At 25.3% G+C, this 18,486-nt stretch overlaps 1 protein-coding gene across 2 annotated transcripts in view; it reads right to left on the reverse strand.

Annotated features, from left to right (window-relative positions):
• Window positions 1-1,708: 1,708 nt before the first annotated feature.
• LOC129608237 (fibronectin type-III domain-containing protein 3A) overlaps window positions 1,709-18,486 on the reverse strand; it is a 101,616-nt gene continuing 84,838 nt past the window's right edge. The window contains exons 1-7 of one of the 2 annotated variants that reach the window (XM_055519609.1): window positions 5,991-6,342; window positions 5,679-5,901; window positions 5,419-5,606; window positions 5,146-5,355; window positions 4,325-5,078; window positions 2,584-4,256; window positions 1,709-2,506 (exon numbers count right to left, since the gene is read on the reverse strand). In XM_055519609.1, the coding sequence (XP_055375584.1) occupies window positions 1,730-2,506; window positions 2,584-4,256; window positions 4,325-5,078; window positions 5,146-5,355; window positions 5,419-5,606; window positions 5,679-5,901; window positions 5,991-6,242 (4,077 nt within the window). In that variant the 5' untranslated portion in view covers window positions 6,243-6,342 and the 3' untranslated portion in view covers window positions 1,709-1,729. Of the gene's footprint in view, window positions 2,507-2,583; window positions 4,257-4,324; window positions 5,079-5,145; window positions 5,356-5,418; window positions 5,607-5,678; window positions 5,902-5,990; window positions 6,343-18,486 lie in introns of those variants that run through there. The other variant, XM_055519610.1, reaches the window with a different exon arrangement.

The raw sequence follows: 18,486 nt of genomic DNA on the forward strand, positions 1-18,486 counted from the left end.
TTTGCATTTAAATTATTTGTACAAAAATGTATTATATTTAATAATACCATAGAAATTTTAAAAGAAAAAACAAAAATATATATTTTAGTGATTGAAATATTACAAATATTATCGATTATTTTTATTTATGAAATGAAATTCGATGTAGTCAAAATTAATTACAGTTTATGTATATAAATATTATGCATATATGTACATATTGTATAAAATTATTATATTAGTATAAAAGTATTATATGATAATATTAACTAAAGCTGTACTACATATCTTTAAAATATATATATATAATTATAATAATATATATATATGCTCGTGTGTACAAATATTATTATTTTTTATTTATTACATACTTATATTTTTTCTTGTTTAATTTCATTTATATATAAAAATTAAATTTAAACTATCAAAATATTTATTTATTTATGTAAAAAAAAAAAATGTAAAAAAACAACTAATATTTATTTTATTTTGAATTTATTTTGAATTATTTATTTATTTATTTATTTTTTTTTTGTGTTTTTTTAATATTATTTTTCTTTTAAATTAATTATTTAAGTATATTATTTATTTATTTTTTTTTTTTTGTATTTTTTCTTCTATTTTTATTCAGTATAAAATCGATTTATTTACCTATACCCCTTATAATTTAAAATTAAAGCAAAATAACAAAAAAAAAGAAAAACATAAGGAAAATCAATTATATTTAGTCACAACAATGAAAAGTAAATATATTTATTTTATATTATTATATTATAATATTGTATATTGACAGATTACAAACTAAAATTTTCCAAAAATATTATTATTTTATTTTGTGTTAAAGTTGTTTTTTTTTATTTTTTTGTTTTTCATTTGAAAAGTCGCGATGTGTAATTTCTTTAATTATAATTTTACAAATCATTGTTAAAAATAAAAAATAAAAATATCTATTAAGTTTTGTTTTTATAGTATACATATATAATTATATTTGTAATATAACATTATGTATGTATATAAATGTATATTGATCTTAAATTTCTAAATTATTTTTTAAAAATATAGTTTTCTACAAATTTTTTTCTTTGTTGAAAAAAAAACAAAATATACTTTTCAATTTTTTGTATATAAATGTTTTACAATAATATTTCGTTTTTTTTGTAATTTTTATATTTTGTGATTAAAATTAATACAATTGCATAATTATTTGAATTTATATGAAATATAATAACAAAAAAAAAAAAAGAATTAAATTTTATTCCGTAATGTTTAAAAAAACAAATGGTATGTATACAAAAAATATTAAATAAAAAAAAACTATACAATAAAAAATTAAAATACATAAATGTAAATTAAATATATATATAGATATATATATATATATATATATATATATATAAATATATATATTTGAATAATTAACAAAAATAAGAGAGAAAAATTTGATTTTTATTTTTTTTTTTTTTTTGTTTTTTAATATTTAAAATTCTAACCTGAATATAGTAAATATTTATATGAATTATTTATATTTAATATGAATTTTATTACATTTTATATATATATATATCTTTTTTCCATTTTTTATAACATATTAATAATAACATGTATATATTATTCGTTTTATTTATATATATATATATTTATATATTTATATATTTTTTTAAATTTTTTTCTTTTTATTTTGATTTGTTTTTTTTTTTTTTTTAAATATATTATATAAATTTCATTATTTCTTTTATTACATAATTTAATTTTATCTCATGAACATACGAAGCAAATAAGCAAATATAAATGTAATTAATAAAAATGAAAACATCCAAAAAATAGCTTGTTGTGTATCTGAAAAATGTTTAGGATTTGTATATAATGTATAACATTTATTTATAAAACGTCTAATAGCACCAAATATATTTATACCAAATAATTCATCATTATTAATTAAATCAGAATTTGTACCACCATTATTATTACCACTCATTAGCATATTATTATTATTATTACTGTTATTATGTAATAATAAATTACCATCATTTGCTAAAATTGCATTATTACCATTATTACCAATATTCATATTATTATTGTTATTAGTTCCACTGCCAGAACTATTGCTACTACCGCCAACAACACTGTTGCTAACACTACTTAGAAAACCGCTTAATATACCACCACTACTACTATTTGATTTATGTCCATTAATATTATGTTGTTGATTTGAATTATAATTGTAAGCACCATAACGATTTAATTCTGTATTATTAGTTCCACTTAATATACTAGTAGATGCTGCACGATTTATTAAATTTGTATTATGATGTTGTTGTTGCTGATTATGATGATGGTGATGATGATGATGTATTGAATCTAATTGATCTTGAGTTAATTTGTGTGGCACTTGATAACGTAATGGATAGGTAAATGAACCTTGTATATCACCATTTGGTGTAACACGAACTGGAGCTACACGAAATAAGTAAACTGAGCCAGGATCTAAATAATCAATTGTATATCTAGTGTCAGGACCACGATGAATCTAAAATGTTAAAAAAAAAAAAACAAAAATAAATATGCTTGATTATATTTAAATTAAAAAATATATACAATTCTTACTTCTACATAATCATTTTCTTTTCCGGTCGTTGAGCACTGCAATATATATTCAACTGGATCAACAAAAGAATTTTTACTATGTTGCCATTCAATTGTTAATGGATGGAAAATTCCAATTGTAGTATTACCACCAGCTCCACCTAAAATATTTGTAGTTGAAGATGTTGCTATAGCTGTTCTTATATCATTTGGCATTGTGTCGGCTGCAATGCGTGGTGCTTTAATACCATTTGGTAAAGTTGCTGATGTTTTAAATACATATTCTTCAGAATAATCACCAGTGCCAGCACGATCAGTTTCGGCACATATCCTAAATGTATACGCAGTTTGTTCTTGTAATTTATTAACTTTACACATTAATGTTGTGCCATTATATACAATTTGAAAATCTTTCAATCTATTATTATACATTTCAACATAATAGTTAATAAAATCCAAATTTCTACCTTCACCCCATTTCAATTTAATAAAATTATGCCCAACTCCAGTACATTCTAATTTTGGTGGTTCGGGTGGTGGTGGTAATGTTGTTAATTTTAGTGGTGCCGACCATTGCCCAATTCCAATATCATTCACAGCCTGGATTTTGAATTTATAAGTAGTTTCCGGTAATAAATTTTCTATGGTAAATTCTGTGCAATTAATTTCGGTGCTAATGAAACGTTCTGTAGAATTATCATTTGAGTTACCACCATTTTTTATTAAATTATTATTATTGTTATTAATATTATTTGATGAAGAGTTATTGTTACTACTATTACTGTTATTATTATTATTATTATTATTATTACTATTAATACTACTACTATTGACAATGACATATTCAATTTGATAATATAAAATTTCTGAACCGTTTGATTCAGCTTCAGACCATGTTAATGTTACTTCAGTAGCAGTTATTTCAGACTTGGTAATTTCTGGTGCAGTTGGTACTGCTGCTGGTGTTTGTTGTGATACTATTTGTGAATATAATGATTGACCAGCTAAATTGGCAGCATTTAAACGAAAATAATATAGTGTGTATGGTACTAAATTTCTAATATCCGCTGTTGTTTGCAAACCTTGATAACATGCAGTAAATGAATTATTTTTTGTATCTTCTGTTAATGAACTTTCTAAGCGATATTCAATTATTGGTGCTCCATTTGATGCTGGTTCTTTCCATGTTAATGATAAGTGTGTTGGTGAACGAACAGATATTTCTGGTGCATCTGGTTGATTCGGTGGTGCAGCACCAGATTTGAACTTTAATGGTCCAGACCATGAACCAGCACCAATGCGATTAACGGCACGTACATTAGCTTCATATGATTCTCCTGGACGTAAGTCAGTACAAATACAATACATATCTTTGCCACGGTATATAATTTCATCACAAAAATTTGGCAATCCAGTTAGCTTAATTTCATATTCAAGTATTGGAGCACCACCATTATAATCTGGTGGATTCCATCTTAACACAGCTGCAAATGGCCCTGGTACATTGTCACAATATGGCGGATCTGGTGCGCCTGGTTGTATAGCTTCAGTTGTGACGGTGCAGACATCTGAATAATTACTAACACCACCAGGACCTTCACAACATACTCTTATTTGGTAAGTTGTGCCAGGTGATAAACGATCACATATAGCTTCAGGTTCACTGCCGTTATAAATTTGTTGGAATTTTGCTCCTATGATTTGAAAAATAAAATGATTAAAAAGAAATAATTAAAAATTTGGAGCTTTATAGCAAGTTTACCTGAACTTATTTCCAAAAAGTATTTTCTAATATCAGCCCCGCCACGATCATTTGGTGGATCCCATTTCGCTTTAAAATAATTACCATGTATTTTGCCTTTTACTTGTGGCTTTGAAGGTCTACCCGGTCTGTCCGGTTGGGTTTTATATGCAATTTCATTTGACCACGGCGATGAACCAGCTTCATTTTCTGCCCTTAATTTAAAATGGTAAACAGTGGCACGTTTTAAATTTGAACATTCATATATTGTATCTGGACCATTATATGCTGTTAAATAGCCGTGACCTGAACTATGATCATTCATTTGTAAGCAGAATGTTTCATCTGTTTGTCGATGTTCCCATGCTAATCGTAAATAATTGGAATTAGATGCTAAAAGTTGTGGTGGTTTTGGCGTTGACGGTAAATTTACAGATGTACTAAATGCTATCACATCAGAATACATTGACGGGCCGCATTCATTCACGGCCGATAAACGGAAATTGTATAAAGTTGATGGTTGCAATTTCGTTAAAGTATATTGTTTACCCTTTGTTCTAACTACTTCCATGAAACCTTTACCTTTGCAATCATCTGCTTCTAATATATATTGGGCTATATGTGAACCATTTTCACATGGTGCCAGCCAACGTAATTGAAGGGAATTTTTTGTTCGTGCTATTAATTTTGGTGGTAATGGTTGATCAGGTTCACACGGTGGTGTTGTAAAAGCGGCTGGTTCTGATACTGTTCCTTGAAGTTTTTCGTAATGAACCTTTACAATAAAAACAATTTATAAATAATTATCAAAATTTTGAAAAAAAGGAAGAAAAGTTTATTACCTGAAGTCTACAGTGATATTCTTGACCAGGTCTTAAGTCTTGAATCATGCATACATAAGATTCTCCTTTAAATATTAATTTATATTTTCCTTCTTTGCCGCGATCACTTAACAAAACATCATATCGTAAATCTCGACTATTCAATATTGCATCTGATAAAGGTGGAGCTTCCCATCTCAACATTGCTGATCTCGAAGTTATATCAGTAACCTATTTAAATATTTTTCAAATTTTCATTTTAATTTTATTAAGATATATATAGAAATATATTACTTCAGGTTTTTGTACAGCAGATAATTGTTCAATGATTGTCTGGCAATCATCTTCATCATCAGGCACACTGGAAGACTCTTCTCCATCTTCTGAAGTACCAACAGAAGATGCCCCATTTCTGGATATTCTTCGTCCATTTAACTCTTTTCTCGGCGATGGAGAATGAGCAGGTGTAGACATGGCAGAATCTAAATTTATTTTGAATTTTTATATCAAATACACAATTAGTATATGGTTAATAAAAAATTTTAAAATCTTACTCATTTCCCGATTATTTAATTTCCTTAATAATTTAGCATGTTGTCGTTGAGTTCGATCATCTTTATTATGATAATTATTTGGTGGAGATGGGGAATGTGACATTTGTTGTGGTTGTAAATGACCACTTTGTATTGGATGATAATGTGGTCCACCACCAGGACCAGGAAAACCAGTTGGTATTGGACTATAGTATGTAGCATGAGATGTTGTACCATTTGTTATCTGTAAGAAATCATTAAATTGAATTTTAATTAATATTATTTTTATAATATTTAAAATTAAAATATATGTATATGTATATTTCGTTTGACCTGGTAAATTTTAATTATTTCTGAAATAGTGTTTACATCTTCCTTAAGTTTTTTATTTTTTTCTTCCATTTCTTTAAGCTCATTTTCATTTTCAATATTTTGTTCAAATTCAATTTTTTCCAAACTATAATCATTTTTTATATTTTCTTCAACATGCTCTTGAATAGGATTTTTGCTAGCAACACTCTCATTGATTACATCTACATTTTTATCGAAATCTTTGTTTAATTCTACACTATTTCCCTCTTCCATGTTCTCTTTATCGCAACTAACTTTTATTTTCTATAACTATTTTTTGTAACAATAGGTTTGTTATTGAGCAAAGTTAAAAATCAACTGTTTTCATTAAATGAGCCACGAAAGCATTTTCGCTCTTGTTATCTGAGTTTTTGTTTTTTTTGTTTTGTATTTTGATTCCACGTAATCTAATATCTGTTAACTATTATGCATGTTTACTTTTTTTTTTCTTTCTCCAGAGATAACATGAATAAAACAGGGTTGTATTCTAGTATTATAATTTGAATGTTCTCGAATAAAATTTCAATTTTAAATTGTTGTTTGCAATCGATACAATTTTCAAAATATTTAATTAAGATTAGAAAGAACTCTAGATATTTTGTTAAAAAGCCGTTATTTAAATGTCCAATATATATGTAGGTGGCAAAACATATAGAATAAAGTGTCGTATGAAATTCCAAAGACCGGCAAACTATTTAATGTAATTTTCTATGTATGTGAATGAAAATAAAAGAAACAAGAGCTTTTAAACTGAATAATTATGTTCTCATAGCAACTTTTCTCGGTGTGTTTTGCACATCTAGTATTGTTTATGCAAATATATGTAAATCAAAGTAAATTGAAGGTAAGCTTAAAATTTATGCGAACTGTATAGAATATAGAGAAATTTAATATGAAATATCCGATATTAAATCAACATTGACTTACAATAATTCATATATTTTATAGATCGAGTCAATTAATATGATATTTTTCGAAATTTCGGGCCTATCTTTCTAACTTTTCAAAAATTAAAAAATTTTATTATATAACATTTTTATTAATTTAATCAAAGTGTCACAGGTGTTGTTCACTTTTACATATATTTACTGTTCACTAAGCCCAAAAATTTCAAATTTTCATTTTTTCAACTCTGCTATCTTTAAAAATTTTTGGTATAATGCTTTTCTTTCGTAAATATTTTTAATTAGATAATGATAAAAGCTTTAAACAGCTGATTAAAACAGATAAGTTTTTTACCTTACACTGGCGTACATAGCCGAATATACAAAATTGTCTATGAGAAAATGATAATATTTACTTATTTACATTCCATTTTTGTTTACATTTATAAATTTACCTTATAAAAACCACAAAACAAAAAATATTTGTATTTTTATAATGAACTTTTTTAAAACTGCTTTATAAAACACAAATACAGGATCTTAAATTATCTATGTATGTATACATCTATACAAATCCATGAAATATGGTGTACATATATAGTATACAGAATGTTACAAGCAGAATTAACGTTTTTGTTATTAGCTTGATAAATTTGGAAAAAAATTAATAAAGTGTTAGCACTTAATATTATAGAATTAGATTTGATAAGTATTTTCGATTAAATTTATTAGTTACGTTATAGAATTTATATTAAATCTATAATTGAACGATATCATAATATTTTTTAAATGGCATTTTAATTATTTCCGGCTCTGTCAAAATCTCTGTAAAAATCTTCTTATTTCTTAAAAAAATGTTTTGCAAAACTTTAAACACGTTTTCTGGCTAAACTAGAAGAGATAGACCGATTATAAGTGTTTTTTGTGGTCACTGGGAATTCACAGATTCTGCCAATATATGATAATAGGCTGTAGCAAAAATATTTTTGGAGATACTTAGATAAATAATTTTTTACCGGCACCGGATTGCATACAATAAGCGAGGTTGTGTGAAAGCAGCAAAGTTCACATGTAAAGTATTCGACGTAAATGCATTTCTCTATGGTAGGGAAGTGCAAATAAACTATTTTCAGAGAGTTGTTTCTCTATTTATTTGACGGTCTATCAATTTATTTGTCCAAATCTGTATCTTAATTTCGGTTAAATAGATTTCGATGAAAATTTTTTATCTAACTTTACTTTATTTATTTCATAAATTGATCAACTTTTTGGGATAAGTCAGGTCTCGGCAACTAAATTTTTATTACGATTTTTATTATTATGATTTTTAAGAAAATATTCAACAATAAGTCTAGCTATCTAGCTTTTTCAACGAAATCAGGTAACAACAATTAGACTTTTACAATGAACTTAATACAATACAAACTTAAACTAATTATAAAATTTTTGAATGTTCATTATATAACGGTTCTACTGTATGTAATTATGGATAATATTTTGAATAGACTGTGTTTAATATTTGGGATTGTTTTGTAAAATTGCTATAAAATACTTTTAAAACTATGAATGAAAATGATTTCCTACAGATAGGTAGAATGAACAAGTATATATGTACACATGTCATAAGTTAGTTGTGTTTCGTTTTGTGAAATTATTGCAAAATTTATGACTTATATTTAAAATTTCCATCTAAATAATCTTCAAACATGTTCATTCACAATATATATTTTTTCTATATTCTTATAAATTGAAATAGTATTCTAAAGAAATGATTAAATTCAAAAATTATTAAAAATTTTTACCATTTCTTGAATTTATTATAATTTCCATTTGCCTAACTGGTTTAAACAATAATTTATTAATATACTTATTGTAATTTATTGGTATATAAAGTTAACACAATTTCATATATTTTAAAGATGTTCAAAAGAAAATAGATAAATCTTCCAAAGATCTTACAAACAAATATCTATTACTATAATTGATTTATAATATAACAGGTACATATGTACATATGTATATATGTATAATATGTAGATTTTTCAAAATAATGTTTTTGTTTTTAAAATATGGTTCTTATTATTCAGCGGAAATTTAATATCCGTTCAAATTTTCTTACAAATCAATAATAAAGTTTTTGTTTTTTTTGTGAAGACTCAAGAAAAGGCTTATATTATTTATTTATTTATTTTTTATTTTCATTGTATAAATATTATTTATGTATGTATATATTGATATACGTGCATATCGTAAATATATTATAATATTTATAGATAGCAAATTTTTAAGATCTTTAACAAGTTTCAAGTGTAAATTTGATAAAAATTAATATTAATATGTATATAAATATATTTGTATAAATTAATCTATATAAAAGTGTATGACATAATTTTTTTTCTACTTTCAGCGAAAATATTAGAAAAGAAAAAAGCAAGAAAAGTGGATTTTTATTTTATAGTTAAAAATCTTTTGAGTAATATCGTAAATTTAGAGAAATTTTAAAGAATATAATGCAAAAGATCTCGAATGAAAATGCAGAGTGTTTCCTAATTAATAAAATCAAAAATCGGTAATCTTTATAAATATACTTTTCTGATTCTTAATTAAAATCTGTTCAAGATTTTATAAAATTTTCAATTTCCTATTGAGCTGAATTAAAATTGTCGAACCCTTGCGATTCGTGTACAATTTTAAGTTATGTAAAACGTACACTTGTACATTTTGAATCGTCATATTTTTAGTTTCAAAATAACTCATATTTAATAATGTTTATAGTTCAGAACATGAGAGAAAAGCTATTCGAAGCAGAGCTGTATAGTAGCAAATTTTCTCAATTTAATCATGCTTTCAAAAAAGTCTAATGATTTTCTGCAACATTACGATAAATCATCAGTCTAAATAAGGTTTATCGTAATAAGACGAGAATGAATATGTCAAAATAATTTTGATTAAGAGATTTTTAGTTTTTAAAGTGAAAACATTCGATATACATTCGTACATATTATACGAATGAATGAAAAGCAAAAAAATTAAAATATGAATGCATTATTATATTGCAGAGACAAAGCAGAGATATAAGATATTTGAAAATAAATTTTGTTTTGCAAAAATAAAAAAAAAATCTGCACACTAAATCTTTAGAAATCAATCAAAAATTATATTTACCATATTTATTATTAATTTATATTGTTAGAAGAGAAATAGTGAAAGATGTGAAATCATTATTGGGGTCTTTTTTTTTCAAAATTTTTTGAAAATTTTAATGACAATAAATTTTTGTTAGAGAAAATTCTAAAATTTATTAGAAATATTATATCGTATATATTGTTCAGGGTATATTATAAATTTTGATATTGATAGCTGATAATCACATAAAACTTAAATGAACAAATCAAATCCTAGATTGAATTTGGAAATCAAACTATAAATTTGAAATATAATTTCTTTTATAAAATAAATATTTTATATAAAGTAGTTTCAATTTTTTAACCTTGCCATTTGAATTGACATAGCTAACTATATATAGACCCATTTCTTTCTTATCTATAGTTTATGCAATAAAACTTTTGATATTAAAGCTCAATGACAGGAGGAATATTATATCGGAAGGCACAATAATCAGTTTTTATTGTGCCTAATTTATGGACTATGTATTTGTGGATTTACAAATCCCAAAAAAACAAAGTCTGTTTTATTATACTGCTTTATACTGCTTTTTTGTTATACTGTGCTCTGATTAACTCAAAACTGTAATATGAAATTATATGTTGCGGAGGTACTTATTTTTAATAACTATATGGAGACAGTCCTGCTGGCGTTAGAATCATATTTTGAAATAATTTAAATTTGGTGCATATCTCATACTGTAGACAACCTGATTCCGACGTATTACAATAGTGTTCTCTCCAATATTAAATCATCTAATTCACTAAGTTGATTTTCAAAATTGTGTAAAAACTGGTTATTGAAAAAATATTATTATGAATTTGAATTAATTTAGGTGTATAGGTATGTCTGTTATTTTACCTCTTATACGGCGTTAATACTAATAAATTGGAATATATTAGAAATTTTAATATTTTAATTTGAGAATTATAAATTATTCAAGAGTTATAATTTAAAGCTTATTCCAAATTTATCAAAAATCCAAAAAAAAATTTTTTAAAATTTACAACGATAAATTAAAATTATACCAAATTTTAACATCAATGTGTTCCTATGCATATGACGATAATGTTATGCGTATAACATTAATGAATATTATGCGTATAACGTATTTTTATACCCGTACGAACGTATGTTCGAAGGGTATACTAAATTTGCCTTACCGTTTGTAACGCTAAGAAATAACAGTGTTAGATATAGACTCAAGTGTATGTTTTTGATCAGCGTCAAATTCTGAGTTGATTTAGCTTTGTCTGTGCGTCCGTCCGTCCGTCCGTCCGTCCGTCCGGACGATAACTCAAAAACTAATTGAGCTAAGTTCACCAAATTTTCACAAATGATTTATTGTAATAAGTGCCAGAACCCTATTTAAATTGGACATGATCGGGGTACGGGTTCGGGTAGCTGCCATACAACTTCAAAATTTATTTGGCTATATCTCAGAAACTATAAAAGCTGTGATATTGAGATTTCACACAAGTGAATATATTAGTAGGGCCAATATGCCCCATAAAAGTCGTTGAAATTACTTGGCTCCTTCTGGTACCTGCCATACAACTTCAAAAGTTATTTGGCTATATCTCAGAAACTATAAAAGCTGTGATATTGAGATTTCACACAAGTGAATATATTAGTAGGGCCGATGTGTCTGGTAAAAGTCATTGAAATTACTTGGCTCCTTCTGGTACCTGCCATACAACTTCAAAAGTTATTTGACTATATTTCAGAAACTATTAAAGCTATGGTATTGAAATTTCACACAAACGAATATATTAGTAGGGCCAATGTGTTTCATAAAAGTCGTTGAAATTACTTGGCTCCTTCTGGTACCTGCCATACAACTTCAAAAGTTATTTGGCTATATCTCAGAAACTATAAATGCTGTGATATTGAGATTTCACACAAGTGAATAATATATTAGTAGGGCCGATGTGCTTGATAAAATTCGCTAAAATTTCTTGGCTCTTTCTGGTAGCTGCCATACAACTTTAATAGTAGTTTGGCACAACCAGTATTTTGAAAAACACATAGTACTGAAATTTTGCATAAATTAATATGGTAATACGGCAACTTAAATTCATAGTCTGCCCCATAGTTAGTTATGGCACATTAGTAATTCGCACATAGGATAACCAATTCGTACGGGTATCACAGAGTTGACAAGGTCAACTCTATTTTTTTTCTCGTTTTAACAGTTTTTAATTGGAACATTTAAATATTTTTATATATATGCTTTTATATATATATACATATTTATTATTTGAAATTTTAAATTAGTTTTATTGAATTAAAACATAATTTTGTACTTGGAAAACTTAAATTAAATTAATGAACAAGTAAAAAGATTTCAATCGATCTAAACCAACTGAACTATACCTTACACCTTGATAAATTTAGTATAAAAATTTGTTTTTGTAATATTTAATACGTATTATATTTAAAAGTAGTATTGCGATTATCCTAACCCGTTGTCCGAATTAGTCGAATAACAACAACAGCGTCCTTGGCAGAAAAGAAGCAATTTGTGAATTTTGTTGGTGCTGTTTGCTAATTATTTGTTTTTAAGTTATCGGGCAATTGAACAAACGGGATGGAAATGTTTAAATCAACGCAAAATTTTATGCTGAGCAAAAATATATATACATGTCCATACTGAAATCGACTCCTTCAGATAGTTACAAATTGAATACCAAAGTTACCTTCACGAAAACGTAGGGTATAATAAAAAAAATACATACATATAAGTAAATGTTAAATATTAGTTCACCTCCTACACTTTTCTTTCATATCAACCGTATAAATTTTAATTACTTTTAAAAAAAGTATCAAACTGCCTATATATATATTAAATATTTTATTTCTTTTGAGTTAATTAAAGTACTTCAACTTAAACATGCAGAATTACAGTTGACACCCATCAAATTGTAATGTAATGACACTAATGACATAATGTAATTTATTTTGATTTCTTAATAAAAAATAAATGTTGAACATGCAAGGTTCTCGATAATTATAACTTTTCAACTATATAATGTGTTCACTATTAATTTTATTTTAGGCATATTAAAGAATTAGACATGATTAAATTTCAAAAGTTTAGGTAATATTTAATTTATGTATTAATTATAATTAAATATTTGTATCGGGGAAGTTAATAATTTACTTATAAAAAAATTAGGTGTACACTGAAGTTCAAGTTTTATTTTATTATTGATTTTAAAAATAAATAGCTTTCCTACACATAAATACATATGTATATACATACCCAGGGGTTTCTCCTAGAATCTGATAACTAAATTTTTGACAAAAAAAATATGAATGCAGTGTTAATTAAAATTTTAAGCCCTTTCTGATGCAAGAGTCTTTGAAAAACATCAAAACTAATTAACTGTACAAAAAATTTTTCTGAGAGGTTCTGATCAATTGGTTATTAACTTCTCGAAATCATAAAAATATCTAACAAGGCATTAGAATATAGACACAAATGTCATGTTATACACTTTTGAAACGAAAATGTATTCTAGTTTCTTTACCGTTTCATTTCAAGTTGAAAATGAAACACCTGGACATATTTACTTCTCTATTTCATTTTCAATTGTTTATGTTAGTTATTTTCATATAAGAGAAAACTATCTTCACTAAATTTTCTATTTAATAAAATTTTAATAACATTTTAGTAAAATAAAATCATGTAGATATCATGTTCTGACAGAAAACTCTAAATATACGTTATATGCAATAATTCTTATTTATTTTTGTATAATTATATATTGTAAGCAGGTCTATGACTTTTCGATTGATCATTTAAAAATGTCAATATAATGACAGAATTCATATGAATGACAAAAATGACAACAATGATATGTAATATTTTTATCTGATCTTTAATGAATAACATCCATCATGCATGCATAATAAAATGTATAGTTGAAAAAATAAAATTCATGTATGTACTTATAGGTCAATGAATATAAGAAAAATGCGAATTTTAAATAAACACAATTTGAAATAAAGAATAATATTAAAAAAATATTAAAAAAAATTCCCGTTCATATATCCGCTCAGTCAAAAATAGTGTAGTTTACAACATCTATAATACCATTATATTAACCCCGATTTCAAAATTTGTAAAATAAACGCATAACATCCGCGATATTTCGTATTTTCGCCCAAGTAAACATATCAATGAACCTTAGTAATTATAGCTTACATTCATAAGGGTGGAAAAATTATAAGAACGTTACAAATTTGGAAACCAGATACGTATTCAACATGTGGGTGAACAAGGCAAGAGTAAGAAGATTTCAAGATGACAATTAACAAGAAGTTTGCCTTAATATATATGTAATTATAGTGGCTCAAAAAACGATAATTTAGAGTCAAAATAAATTCCCAGGTCCATAATTTTACAAACCTTTTCCAGACCATTACCATATTAAAAAAAAATAATCATTCATAAAAGGGGTTTCTATAGAGCACGAATAAACAATAAATGGGAGCATTCAAAACTTATAGTTTGTGCAATACGTTGTTTATTATATATATATACATCTATATAAATATGTGCTCTATCATATCACATATTATAGGATACATATATTAAATTAAGATCACTGATTCATAAATTAGGTACATAAACATATATAAATTGACTAAGCAAGAAATAAATGGTAATGTAACAATAAAATCAACATAAATTAACTAAAAAAACAAAAATTAAATTTATAGTAACTATATATATGTACATACATACGAATATATAAAGTATGAAGAAATTTTATATAAAAAAATAAAATTAAGTAAATATAAAAACAAGAACTTGCTCTCGTCATTCTTTTACCATAAATAGAAAAAACGCTAAAGAACAAGAATTTTATTCTTATATTTTATATATACCTATACATACATGTAGATTATTATATATATATGAGTATATATATATATATATATATATATATATAAATTAATTATATAAGTATTTCTATTAAGTTCATTTTTTAGTACATTTTGCTTTTGCCTCAATTTTTTCTATGTAAAAATTAAATTTATTTTTATTTATTTATATTTTTTTTTTAACTAAAATTATGTGAGCTATATTGATCAATATTTAAAGAAAATTTAATCGAAACAATATTGAAATTGTATTTAATTTAAATTTAAAAAAAAAAATTATTTTAAAAATGTGGGTGTTAAAGAAATTCCGATATTTTTGCTCAGTCCATAGTTAAAGAAAATCATATTGAATACACGCGAGTATTAACGAGAAATAATGAAATATTTATTAAGTATTTTAATTGAATAATGTTTTGAGATCATTCTAGGCATATTGAATTTTTTTTAGAAAAAAGTCATCATTTTAAATTCTTAAAAATTATTTTGACACCACTTAAGCATCTCGAACGAGACCCTCTCGCGCATCAAATGTGTTCCGATTTGCGCTACCCCGAGTACCTCTCGCCACTTATAAATATTATATTTATAGTTTTATCTGGAGCGATATCTCCTCGCAAGTTTATATTTCATAGAGCTTAGTGTATATTTATTGTATGCTCATGCGAATTTAGTGCGTACGCTACTGGGATGTACCCGCATGCGTATCACAAAGCAAACATAAATAAACACAATCAGACGTGTCCTTTATTTAGTAAGAGCAATCCATTAAGATTGACAGAACGGCACTTCTTGGAACCAATTCCAAGTACTGAAAAAAAATCGGCTCTAACAAAAAGATGTGTCGCCTGCTGTAGTAAACAGAATGAGATGGGGAAGAAAATTCGGCATGAAAGTCGGTATTATTGCCCTGACTGCAACGTGGGTTTATGTTTAACACCTTGTTTTAAGACTTATCACACAAAGTTCAATTTTTAATTTTTTTATGTTATGATTTATACTTTATCAATATTAATAATAAAAACAAAAAAAACCTGCTTTTTTTTTACCTCATTTCACAGAAAAACCCTAGCATTAAGTGGTTAAAATAAACAACTATAATAGTATTCTTTTTTGATGTAATCTTGATTAGCTGAAAGTTAAATAATAATAAATATTTAATAAAAATTTTTGGAGAACAATTTCTAAGAACGCTCTTATGAGGATTAAATAAGAATTTACTTAGTATAACCATTAGTTTCTAAATTAAATAAATAGTCAAATTTTTATAAAAAATAAGTTAAATACAAGCCGCCCCCTCCCAAAAGCGGTCAGTCTCATTTTCGAATTTCATTTCTTAAATTTACTTTTAAAATTTAATGCTGCTTCTAAATTTGAAGGCAATATTAAAACTTTATAAATTATTAAAATTTTTAAACTCCAGCCGTATTTGCAGGAGTAATGCTTACCGGTCCTTTACTAATAATTCAATTTGTACTATAAAAATGCATAACTTCTCATTATATACCAATGAGCATTCTAAATGGAATGTAAAATTTCAATATATAATGACTTCACAAATTTCAATAAACAATTACGTACATATATGTATGTGTGCTTAAAGAAAGCGTTTTTTTTGTTTTTTTTTGAAAAAATTTTCTCATTTATTAAGTAAATATTTATTTTGTTTATTTATATTGTGAATGATTGATATTTCTATTTCGTTAACAATTGAACTCAAAGATTGGATTGAACGTATAATAATGTAATTTTGAAATTTCTATATTATTTTTGTAATCTTACAGATAAAATATGTTTTCGTAATAGCATATTGTACACTATAATTAATAATGTAAGTAAAAATTCTTAATTAAATTAAATTTTAATTTAATTGGAATCAACAAGAAAATGATTACTATCTAACACTAATAATTGTTTACTATTATCCAAATACATTTCAATATTAAATAATACTATTTCACACCTCACGTCCTTACATACTATGTACATACATATATGGATATCTTTTATTATGATTATTATATTGTGTTCAATTTAATGTATGCATGTGTGTATACAAAAAAGATCAAAAATTATTTTACATCATAATTCCCGATTTTTAAAAACATACAAATGAAAATTAATTATAAATTTTGTTTACCCATAGCTGTTCATACTTTTATCTATACCCTTTCGGATTTAAACATGAAAAACTGTATAGGTAATTCTGTCAATCATAAGATTTTTATAATTAAGGAAAGCAGCGTAAAACTTACTACTACATCACGATAACTATATCTTAAGTAAAACTAGTTTGGCGTTCATATACATACATATATACATAAGCATGTAGAAACTTGAAAGTATACATCTCATGCAAATGATTTTAATAGCCATTACAAATGGAAAAATAAATTTATAATATTTCATAAAACCCAATTATATTCGACCGGGTATCAAATAACACCAAATTCATATATGTATAATAAAATCTAAGTAAGTGAATAATAAATTAAATATAATAATGAAAATAAACAAATTAAAAATAATTTACTTAATCCACCGCTTCAAAAATGACGACGAATTTTTAGATTAATCATCATCGATTAGCACCGTTGTTGTTAAAATTATATGATCTTTTTCTTTTGTATATATCTGTCTCTATATTATGTGAGTATATAATTGAGTGTTTATATTTAAACTTTGGCGTTGGTTTCAAATACATAAAGTTGTTTTTAACAAAATAGCAAAAAACAAAAAGGTTAAATACTATAACAATACCACTTGTTATTATGACTGTACAATATAATTTTATATACATAATAGTTTAAGTATAAATTTAGATGTATATCTACAAATAATATTAGTGCATACACGTATGATTGAAAATAAAGTGTTGCCATATAAGATCAAAAAGATTTTATGGTTTAAAAGAACTCAAAATGTTGAGAAAAAAAAGAGATCAGAAGAGATGTTAAATAGAGGAAAATAGAATAATTTTAACTTGTGAATTCGTTTTATAACAGCATAATATAGAAGGACAATACTAAATGAATAAAGGAACAATTCAAAAAAAAAAAATTCTTGAAATAAAACCCGTTCTAGCATTTATTTACATAATATTGTTTTTTTAAGTTACTGCAATTTAATATGACGTCATAACAAAATTGTCACAAACAATTCAAATCGGACTCCCATTTGTGTAGATTCTGCCGGAACGATGAGAAGACGATCATACATATTCTGTATGACTGTTCTGCTCTGGCCGCCAGGAGGTAAATATGATTTGGACGGGGCTTTGTCAATATTTGTGAGCTAATGTTCAACTCTTTGGTGAAGCATAAGTGAGATTTGGGAAGACTACAATGAGCCATGTTTGGCTGGAGTGATCGAAATGGAGTTCTTCCTTTGATCTTATATCTCTTCAATAATCAACAATCTATACGATCTATTTACATCGAGATTTTAATAGCATAAAAATTTTACATCGAGATCAAAATAATAAATTTTATGTTCCATTAAATCTTTAGTTAAATGAGCTCATTAAAGATTTTTTCCAT

The sequence above is a fragment of the Condylostylus longicornis genome, unplaced genomic scaffold (genome assembly GCF_029603195.1).
Source record: "Condylostylus longicornis isolate FDR11 unplaced genomic scaffold, ASM2960319v2 ptg000031l, whole genome shotgun sequence".
NCBI classification, from domain to species: Eukaryota; Metazoa; Arthropoda; class Insecta; order Diptera; family Dolichopodidae; genus Condylostylus; species Condylostylus longicornis.